At 43.8% G+C, this 11336-nt stretch overlaps 1 protein-coding gene across 2 annotated transcripts in view; it reads right to left on the bottom strand.

Annotated features, from left to right (window-relative positions):
• Positions 1–2328: 2328 nt before the first annotated feature.
• Positions 2329–11336, bottom strand: part of LOC105817816 (zinc finger protein 805) — a 13746-nt gene continuing 4738 nt past the window's right edge. The window contains exons 2-3 of one of the 2 annotated variants that reach the window (XM_012653610.1): positions 7862–7957; positions 2329–4363 (exon numbers count right to left, since the gene is read on the bottom strand). In XM_012653610.1, the coding sequence (XP_012509064.1) occupies positions 2733–4217 (1485 nt within the window). In that variant the 5' untranslated portion in view covers positions 4218–4363; positions 7862–7957 and the 3' untranslated portion in view covers positions 2329–2732. The remainder of the gene's footprint in view (positions 4364–7861; positions 7958–11336) is intronic. The other variant, XM_012653609.1, reaches the window with a different exon arrangement.

Here is an 11336-nt window from a genome sequence, read left to right as displayed (position 1 = left end):
GAAGACTTAGCAAACCTGTATGTATATGTACTAAACAACAGAGCTTTGAATCATGTGAAGCAAAAACTGATGGGACTTAAAGGAGGAACAGATAATTCCACAATTATAGTTCAGGACTTCAACACCCCTTCACAGCAATTAACAGAAATACTAGACAGCAAATCAGCAAGGATAGCAGATCGTAATAACACCACAAACCAACAGGATTGTATAAACATTTACAGAAACTTCATCCAATGACAGCAGAATGCAGTCTTTCCAAGCAGCTATACTAGATAGGCCATATCCTGCGTAAAAAAAAAAAAAAAAAAAATCAACAAATTTAAATAGTAAGATCAAATGTGAAACAAATTAGAAATACAGAACAAATAGATAGCAGGAAGTACTCCAAACACTAGAAAATACATAGGTTAGAGAGGATGTCTCAAAAGGAATCCAGAAGTTTCAAATTGAATAAAATATAATTAAAACTTGTAGGATGAAGCTACTAGTGCTGTGAGGTAAATTTATGTAAGTTAAAGCTTACATCAAAAAAGCAAAAAGCCTCAAATCAATAATTTAAACACTCACCTCAAGAAATTACTAAGAGTCAAAAATAACTAAAGCAAGTGGAAAAAATATAATACATGTAGATCAGAGCAGAAATCAGTGACATTAAGAACAGAAATGTGGGGAAAAATCAGTGATATAAAGTGCTGGTTCTTTATATCAATTCTGTTGAAATGAGCAACAAAATTGATAAATGTCTAAAAAATTTAAAAAGAAAATGGATATATTTCCAATATTAAAAATACAACAAGAGACATAAGTACAGATCCTGCTGCCATCAAGAGGATAAGGGAATATTTCAAACAATGCTACAAACAAATTAGAAAATTTACATAAAATGGAACAATTCTTTGAAAAGAACTGTAAAAGGTCATCCAATATGAAATACTCTGAATAGTTCTCTATCTATTAAATAAATAAATACATAATTAAAAATCATCCCAAAGAAAAATCTCTAGGCCCAAATGGTTCACTGGAGAATGCTGCCAAACATTAAAAGAGCAAATAACACCAATTCTACACACTGTCTTCCAAAAAACAGAAGAGAAGAGAACTCCTTCCAATTCATGTTGGGAGGCTGGTATCACTTAGACATCAAACCGGATAATAACAGTTCAAAGAAAATGGAAGAAAACTACAGATCATTATCACTTATGAAATTAGAGGAAAACTTCCTCAACAAAATACATAAACAAAATTATACTCCATGACCAAGCAGAACTTAGCCCAAGGATGTGAGGCTGGTTCAATACATCGTATCAACAGACTATAGAAGTAACATCCTACATCAATTGATGGAGAAAAAGCATTTGACAAAATCCAATACTCATTAATAATAACAAAAATATCAGCAAATTAGGACCAGAGTGAAATTTTCTAAACTTGATAAAGAAACTCTATGCAAAAACTTATATCATATTAATGAGAAATTGAACATTTCCCCCCTAATATCAGGAACAAGGCATGGATGACTTCTCACTATTTCTATTCAACATCATACTGGAATTCCTATCTACTGCAATAACACAAGAAAAGAAAATAAAAGGTATACAGACGGGAAACAAGAAATAAAACTGTCCCTATTTGCAGATGACATCTCTATGTTTAAAATCATAAGAATTCTCCCAAAAGAAATGGCTAGAAATAATAACTGAGTTCAGCAAGGTAGCAGGATAGCAAAACAAGGTCCAAAAAATAATATTTCTGAATACTACCAAACATCATGTAGAAACTGAATGTTTAACTATCAATGCCATTTCCAATCACTAAAAAAGATATGAACGTGTAAATCATATGAAAAATGTACAGGAGCTATAGTGTGTAAATTATAAAACAGTAATGAAATATATCAAGGAATACTTAAATAAATAAAAAGTTATGCCATGTTCATGAATTGGAAGATTCAACATAGTATAAAGATGCTGATTCTTGACATACTGATCTACAGATTTAACCTAATTTCTATCAAAATCCAAGCAAGAATTTTTTGTAAAAACAGAAAAACTAATCCCAGAGTATATATGGAAAGCTCAAAGAACTAGGAATGCTAAATCACTTTAAATAAAAAGCATAAAGAGAAAAAAATCACGTTACCCAATTTTGAGATTTACCGTATAGCTATAGCAATCAAGTACACCAACAGATGGGAATGGAAAAAAATTCTGAGTGTTAGGTGTTAAGAACCAAATTAAAAAAAGGGTTTTTTAAAAAGTAAAGACCTAAACAGTCTTAAGTGGTGTAATAAAATGTGTCCATTCATATGTGTTTCCCTATCTCTTTAAAGTATTTCGTAACTCAAGCCTTCATATTTTTCAAAAAGAGTATGCTCCTCAAGGATAGAGACATGTTGTGGAACAAAGACAACATTCGCTAAGATGCTAGACTGGCCCTCAACCGTCTAACTTTCCTGACGCTGGATAGCAATGACTGTATATACAAGAGTAGTAGGAAAGAAGCAGTGCTTGTATTTCTTTTTCTTTTCTCTGTCACCTCCTTCTTTTTGTAAAAATTCCTGAGATAACATTGCACTGTAAACTAGGAGTAGCTAAAGATTTTCCTAAGTGCACAGATAACCCCTGGATCTTTCTCCTGGGTGAATTCTTAGATGGAGAGTAAGGCTCTAAACTGGCTGAATTTCTAATATGACTCCTTAGGTGACAAGTGATATTCTGCAACAGGCTTTCTCACAGTGAAGACACTTGTGGGGTTTCTCTTTGGTATGCACGATCTGATCCTATGTAAGATGTTCCTTCCCGCAAAAGATTTTCCTCAGTGGTTACATTCAGAAAGTTCTTCCCCAGTAAAAGTTCTTGGATGTTGACTGAGGTTTGCCCACTTGTAAAAGGTCTTCCCACATCCGTTACACCGACAGGGTTTCGGCCCGTGTGCATCCTTTGATGCTGAGTGAGGGATGAGCTGCGACTGAAGGCCTTTCCACATTCACTGCACTCGTACGGCTTCTCTCCAGTGTGGATGATCGAGTGTCGAATGAGGTTTGTGCTCCAGCAAAAGGTTTTCCCACACTCGATGCATTCATAGGGCTTCTCTCCACTGTGAATCCGCTGGTGCCTGGTGAGGCCTGACCTGCGGTTGAAGGCCTTCCCACACTCCATGCACTCGTAGGGCTTCTCTCCAGTGTGGATGCTGAAGTGGCGAATGAGGTCTGCCCTATTGCTAAAGGCTTTTCCACATTCTTTGCACTCGAAAGGTTTTTCTCCAGTGTGGGCCCTTTTATGCAGGATAAAAGTAGAGCAGTGGGTGAAGGCCTTTCCACATTCACTGCACACGTAAGGCTTCTCCCCAGTGTGAATCCGCTGGTGCCTCTTGAGGTACGACCTGTGGTTGAAGGCCTTCCCACACTCGAGGCACTCGAAGGGCTTCTCCCCGGTGTGGATGACATAGTGGTGAATCAGGGCTGCGCTCTCGCAAAAGGCTTTCCCACACTCACTGCACTCATAGGGCTTCTCTCCAGTGTGAGTCTGCTGGTGCCACATGAGGTATGACCTATGTTTGAAGACCTTGCCACACTCGAAGCACTCATAGGGATTCTCACCGCTGTGGATGATATAGTGTCGAATGAAACCTGGTCTATCTCGAAAGGCTTTGCCACATTCTTTGCACACAAAGGGTTTTTCTCCAGTGTGGCTTCTATTATGCAAGACAAAAGTGGAGCGGTGGGTGAAGGCCTTTCCACATTCACTGCACTTGTAAGGCTTCTCTCCACTGTGAATCCGCTGGTGCTGAGTAAGATGTGACTTGCGGTTGAAGGCCTTTCCACACTCCATGCACTTGTAGGGCTTCTCCCCAGTGTGGACCATGTGGTGTTGAAGGAGGTATGTGCTCTTGCTAAAGGTCTTCCCACATTCTGTGCATTCATAGGGTTTCACTCCAGAGTGAATTCTCTCATGCCGTGCAAGCAGGCATTTCTTGTTAAACACTTTTCCACATTCATTGCATCTAAAGACATTTTCCTCTTCCTGAAGCATGGGCTCTTTACCTGATCCATGTGAGTCACGGGCATAGACAGCATCTCCTAAACAGGCTTGCTCCTGCACAGTCCTTGAACACATACCATCAGCTGTCCCTAAATTATCATGTCCAGAGCTCGTTTCCCCAGGAAGCTTCTCCTTTTGGGCATCTACCCCTGTTCTCCAGTGTCCTCCCTGCATTTCACATGGCCCGTTTGGATCCTTGGCTTGCCCCAGCTGGAGTTCCCCTGATGCTCCTTCTGTGAGTTGTCCCCAGAGTGAGACTCCCTCAGACAAGGCTGGCTCACAAGTGGTAGGTTCCGGAGTCTTGGGTTTTCCTTTGTCATCTGAAAGAAATCCAACAAACAGAAGGGTCTGTTAGTAACGTCAAAATAGAAGAAACAAAATCACTGTTTCAGTGAAAAAAATGAAGTTGTAAATAGTGCCTTAATATCTGCTATGTTTTGCAATCTCTGAACTCCAGATTTGTAATTTCTTTCTTTCTGGTCTTTGGATTCTTGACTCCTTGAAAGTGAGACCAGGTAGAGAGGCTGGGTAAGGAGACAGGGTCTAGAGTGGAGATACCCCCTCAATTCCAGATGGAATATTTACACAAAGGTAACTCATTATAGGCCCCTAGGTAGTTTGTTCTAAAGAGATGATTCTGGTTAAGGGGTAGCCTCACCAGGAAGATCAACTAGTGAGTAGATTAGGGCTCTGAGCCACAAGATAGCCACTGAACCTCTGAATAGGGATGGGGGCTGGAGACTGAGTCACACGGGCAGTGATTCAATCAATAGTGCTTACGTAACGGAGCTCAACGAAACTGAATTATCAGCGCTCCGATGAGTTTCCTGGGTCGGCAACACGTTGTGCACGTATCGCCACAGACCGATGCTGGATGGATAACGAGTCCCTGAGGACATGGAAGCTTTGTGTTTGGAACCCCTTCAGCCCCACGTTCCATGTCTCTTGTGATATGTATCCTTTGTCTGCAGTTAACATAACTGTGAGCGTAATAGGTTTTAGGAAGTTTAACAAATTATGAAAATTGAGGGTACTTTTGGGAAATTCCCGAACTTGCAGTTGGAGTTAGAGGATCTGGCTAGACTTCGCAGTCTTGCAAAACTGTGTTCTTAACCTTGAGTTTGGCTAACCCTGGGTAGAGAGAAATCAGGGGAGTTTTCCAGGAGGAGATACCCAATGAAGACAGACTTACTGACCGCACAGGACTTGCGACAGAGAGAGAGTACAAAGAGCACTGTGGCCCTAGGGGACAGAATGTACAAAGAACTAAGGATGGCGTTGATGAGGATGTAGGGAAAGACGAGGGTAGAGGGAGCTGATTGCTGAGATTCTGACCTAGGTAACAGAGCGGATGAGCAGCGCCAGTCGTGGGACAGGGCTCACAAGGCAGAGTGGTACTGGCACAGAGATCTGTATTTGCATTCAATGCCAAACGGCAATAAAAAATGAATGGTGAACTCACACATCCACTCGCACAGATGGAGGTTTGGTAGATGGCAGGGGAGGAACAGCAGCTCAGTGGTAAAAAGGAGACTATTAAGGAAACAAGTTAAGAAAAAGTGGCTACCCACAAGTAGAATGAAAATAACTATACTCTATCACATTCTATACAGAAAATCAAGTTCAGGTTGATAACGACTTACATGTAAAATGCCAAGTTTTAAAACTTAGAATAAAATAAATAAGAATATCTTTTCGATATTGGAGTAAAGCAACATTTTTATATAAAACACAGAATCACTAATCCTATAAGAAAAGTCATAGACCAGACCACCAAAATAAAAACCTCTATTCAACAAAAGATACTCCAGAGAATAAAGACTTTCTTTTTAATTTTTAAAAACTAGAAGAATATACTTGAAGCAAATATAACTAATAAAAGGTAGGTATCTGAAATGCACAAAAACAAAACCAAAAAGAGAAAAGCAAACAAGTTAACAGAAAAACAGGCAATTATCATGAAATGACATTTCACAGAAGAAATACAAATTGGCCAAAAATCCTATAAGATACTAAGCCTTAGCAATGAGGAAAACGCAAATAAGAACACAAGATATCTTATTTTGTGTGGATTTGATCATCAAACATTAAGGAGCCTTATAGTATCGAATATTGGATAAGACACGGATCAATGGGACCTCCCGTACATTCCTGGAGGAATGGAAACTGGCAGAGGCCCATTTAGAAAACAATGGAAATGACCCTGCAAACTTGAACATCTGCACAGCCTATAACCCAGTAATTTCACTCCAAGAAATACTATGAAAAAATGCCCCTACGTATGTGAAAGATGAATATTCATGAATGTCCATAGCATCACTATTTATATGAGAAAGAATGTAAACAATTAAGTGCACAGAATGTGAATAAACATATGAATACATTGTGAGCCATGAGTATTTATTTCATTTTCTTCAAGTGTAAGGAACTTGAGCATATTTTTATATTGAGAAAGAATTTACAAAACAAGCAGAATATAAGTGAAGAAAGAATGTCCATGAAGAGGTGTGATCTGGACTCTGGGGAAGGAATTAGCCATGGCCAAGGACAACACCTCTTCCCCTGGGGACAGAAGTTACACATTATGAGAGGTTGAGATGACCACGTGAGGGCTGATGTCCGAGCAATACAAGGACTTTGTTTCCAATGTGAAAACTTGCTGACATGCGCGTGGTGAGACACTGGTGGATGGGGAAGTGCTAATTGTTTGGAACAAGGCCTGAGTGCCAGACCTCATGCAGGACACAGAGCAGACCAGAGGCACAAAGCAGATGCAGATAGAGCTGTTTGGAGTCTATTAAAATCCCCTAGGAAAGAGATGATGAAACCTTGGAATAAAGTACGGGGACAGATTTGAAGAAGGTGGCGGAGGGGGTGAATTCACAAGACGTGCATGATGTAAAATGGATAGGATTTGAGGATGGCTGGATGTAGGGACTGAAGTGTTGATGAGTCGTCTCAGGCTGGATCCAGTCTTCTACCCTGCGTGGATGGCAGGACTGTTCAATAATCTGTGAGGTGGAAGAAGTGAGCAAGATCACGAGTTTCTCGTTCAGCCTGAGAGTTTAGGTGCCCTTGAGATACAAAAGTGGAGATGTGGAATTGAAGAAGGGAGAAGGTTTGGAACAGACTCTGAAGAGCTGGAGAGAGATGGCACAAAGACACAGGCTGGCTCCGTGGACCGACCCAAGAGAGATCGTGACTCTGCAAGGGCACCAACCAACACACACGACAGCCTCGGTGCCCTCAGCAGTCCAGATGTGAGACAGAGAAGGTCAAATGTCACCTAGGGATTCTACAAGACAGAAGACGCAGGAAGACATGAGCAAGAACTGCTTCGGTGTCTGCCCGGCACTCAGAGAATGGGCTGATGGACAAAGAGGAAAAGGGTGGTAGGCAGGATATAGCTAGAGAGAGAAATTGGGAGAGTAAGAAAGGGCCTTTTCCTATGCTGAACTACTTAGATTTTGGAGTTTGTCTGTGGCAGCAGCTAGTGTTAACTTAGCTGAAAATATATTCAAAGACATGAGATCACGTATCTTCGCTAGAGCCACAGAGTCAGTGATGGACAAGCCAGGTTTCAGGCCCACGCACTTGGAGCCCCAAGACAGATCTCAGTTCATCAATCTCTCTCCTCCCCAGGGGGCGAAGACATGTGTGATGGGGCTGGGAGAATAGAGGAACCAGAGGTCAAGGGGCCCCAGGGCCCCCAATTCCTAGAGAGGCCGCAACAAGAATCTACCCTGAGATACCAGGACCAGTGATGTCCCAGTCTCAGGCCTGCAGAGCCTCCCAGTTGCTGAGACCTTGGCTCCTACCTGGACACAGTCCTTGAGAGAGGTCTTTCCTTACTGTCCACGGCTCCTGCCCGTGCTCTAGCTGGTAGATCAGCTCAGATCTGGGAATGGGACAACCTGTTCATGGAGAAAGAAAGTAGACACATGATTTTGATGAAAAGAAATAAAGACCCTCCATCTAGTGTGGGACTTCAGGATGAGGATCAGACCCTGGAATGAAGCTGCTCCCATCCACCCAAACTAAAAGCTCTTAACATGACCCGGAACCCAAGAGCATGTCATGCTATGCTGCCATGGAAGCTTTACTCTTAACAGCAAGTCCAAAACTAGTATTTATAGGATAGAACCACTCCCAAGGGACTGTGCCAAGCAATATAAATGCATTATGTCATTTCAGAATTGAACAATATTTATGGAATACTTTAGAGAAAAACTGACATATTTCAAATATTGACTCATTTCATTCAAAATAAGGTATGTGTCTTCATGGATCCCAGTCCTTTTTCACATCCTAACCAATGTTTATAGCACCCTTCCTCCAGACCATGGACCAAATGGAGGATTCAACTTGAGGATTTCCTCACAGCATCCCCAGGAAGTCTATGTCGCTATCGACACTATTTCATAGATGAAGAAAACCAGGCTCAGGCAGATACAGTGATTCCTGAGGAGCACAGAACTGGTGAGTGGCCGAGCCAGTGAGGAAACCCAGGCGTTGGCATCTCTGCTCTCTGTGCTGTTAACCACAAAGCTCCACAGCAATGCCCAGAACGTGCCGCATCCACGCTTGACCACAGTGTTAATCGTGTGAGGATGACAACAACAGTATCAGGGGCAGCAGGAATCCCAAGGGCTCCGCTGCACACACCCTGGTCTCAGACAGTTCAGTAAATTGCCCAAGGCCACAAGTTTTTAAGTAGCGGACCTGGGACTGGACACCAGGGGTCTGGCTCGGGATCCCGGCCTCTCAAGCACTACGCTAAGAAGGAAACTACGAGCATCGCAAAGAGCAAGTGGTAGGTGATACGAGGCAGGGACGGGACCTGGAGGACCCATCCTCAGGGGCAGGAAGCCGGCTGAGTGACTCCAAACCAAGGCATTTCGTCGACCATTAAAAATTTTAAAAACTCAAAATCCCACGGTGATATGGTTACTTAAGGACATTTACAGAAATACCAATAGCATCTACTCTCATTCAACATTTCATAAAGAGAGGATTTTACTTCACAAAAACAAAACAAAACAAAAAACCCACAAAAGGTAGCTTCATAAATGAAGGAGAATCTTCTAAACTGAATTAAGTTTAGGTTCACGACAGACGCAATACAATGGTCGTACTTCCCTGACTTTGCCAAGGACAGGTACATCCATCACGTTTTTAAATAATTTTCTGTATTTCCTGTTTTAACACCTTGAAGGCTTGTCAGACTTTGGGAGAGGCTGCCCATCTCAAGGCCAGCTGAGCCCCAGGATGAGAAACAGCTCCCCTGGGAACAAGTGTGTGCCTTTCGTGTGCGAACCACTTAGTGCAAAACCGTACCCACAACCACTTCCTTCATCGAACTTCACATCCCAAGGCAGTATTTGCCCTAAATCAACCCACAACCAGGTGCCAGAGACCTAGGGGCAGCCCCATACCCCAAAGCTCACTAAAATTATTCACACTAGCCAATCCTAAACCACTGACCATGCCCTGCCCTGCCTTTCCAGAAGAAACCCCGATAATGCCCGTGGCCTGTGCTTTTCCCTCCCTCTTGCTTCCTGGTGCTTCTTAACGAGGCCCTGAATGTGGTGCCATGCCCTCTTCTCTCAGAGCTGTCAATAATAAATTCTTCTTTCAATGCTATTGACTTCTCAGTGTTTCACTAAGTCACTGCTATACATTTGAACCCTATGGGTACAAATGAATACAACTGGTAGACACAGCAGCATGACTCAGCGTTGGCTGGAGGGTCATGTCTGTGGACAACTGTCAGCTCACTACATGGCTGCACCACACAGTTCTGTCTGGGAAGGCGCTGCTCACTGTTGGCAGGCTTGTGCTTTGCCTGCTGCTGCTTTATCCAGCGTCTGCTGTTTGCTGGCAAGTGTTTCCAACCTGAAGGGTTGTGGGACTCCTGAGGGAGGGCTCCCCAGGTGCCTCCAAACATTAAAGCTGTGGTCTCCCACCCCTGGGCCACAGACCAGTAACCAGTGCACGGCCTGTTAGGAACCAGGCTGCATAGCAGGGGGTGGTGCAGGCAAGCAAGTGAAGCCTCGTCTGTATTTACAGCCGCGCCCCATGACTCGCATCGCCACCTGAGCTCCACTTCCTGTCAGATCAGCGGTGGCATCAGATTCTCACAGGGGCGCAAACCGTAGTGTAAAGTGCACATGGGAGGGATCCAGGTTGCGTGCTCTGTATGACAGTCCAGTGCCTGATGATCTGCGGTGGAGCTCAGCGGTGACGCCAGCGCTGGGGTTGCCCCTAATGGCCCTGAGTCCTTCAGGAACATTCAGATTCGCCATTCCCGTACTGTTTACTCTGCCCTGCCTTTCCTTTCCCCAGACACCCCAATGAAGTCCGTGGCCTGTCCTCGCCTGCCTGGTGCTGACAACACTGCTGCAGCCCCACGGGGTCCTGTGTGAGGTGGCGTGCCCCTTCATCTCAAGAGCTGGAATGAATTCTTCTTTCATCAGCACTCACGTTTCCATGTTGTCGCTCAGACGTCACTACAAATGACAATCCCACAAGTCCACACACCGACAACGCCGTGATGCTGCGGCAGTTAAACGAGCAGAGCACGAACAGGGCCCGGAACAGGCCTGACATCCAGTCAGAGCTCCAGGGACCTCAGCTGTGACCATGATTAATTGTTTGTCTTAAAAGTGGTCCACTTTCTATTTCTCTCAGGTTTCCTCAAAAAAGGAATCGTGCATCACTCTGGTAAACGGAAAACCCAAAGTTGTTTGCTTTGAAAACGCAGCAGTGAAATCAAGACAACTTCGTCAGTCCCTGCGAGCTCAGGCGCCTGCTCGGGGCTGTGAGCCAGAGGCTGCTCCCTCTGTTGAAAAGGGGAAATTAGCAACAGTTTGTGGGACATTAAGACTCACCACTAAACCCAGACTTTCCCTCGACAACCCTCAGGAGGCTGGAGAGAGAAGAAATTAAAAAATGGCTTCCTCAGGGTGTCTGTAAATGCCAGCAGAAGTGTCCGTGCACCCACGCGACAGGGTTTCTCAGCCTCAGCATGACTGACGTTTAGGTCCAGATGATTCCGTTTGGTGGGAAAAAGGAGGCAGAGGATCTGTCCTGGGCACCACAAGGATGCTTAGCAGCGTCTCACGTCTCTGTCCACTGGATGCCAGTTGCAGCCTCGTCCCAGTGTTAATGACCAAAAACATCTCCGCACGTTGCCAGTGTACATTGAAGCGCATCGTCATCCCTGCCTGAGAACCCCTGGCTCAGACATGAACAGGGTGAGGTGAGAGGCTGTGATGGGAGAGGGGCCTCCCC

The sequence above is a fragment of the Propithecus coquereli genome, unplaced genomic scaffold, assembly GCF_000956105.1.
Source record: "Propithecus coquereli isolate 6110/MARCELLA unplaced genomic scaffold, Pcoq_1.0 Scaffold425, whole genome shotgun sequence".
NCBI lineage: Eukaryota > Metazoa > Chordata > Mammalia > Primates > Indriidae > Propithecus > Propithecus coquereli.
The sequence above is the reverse complement of the archived record's forward strand: the minus strand, read 5'-3'. Positions and strand labels throughout refer to the sequence as shown.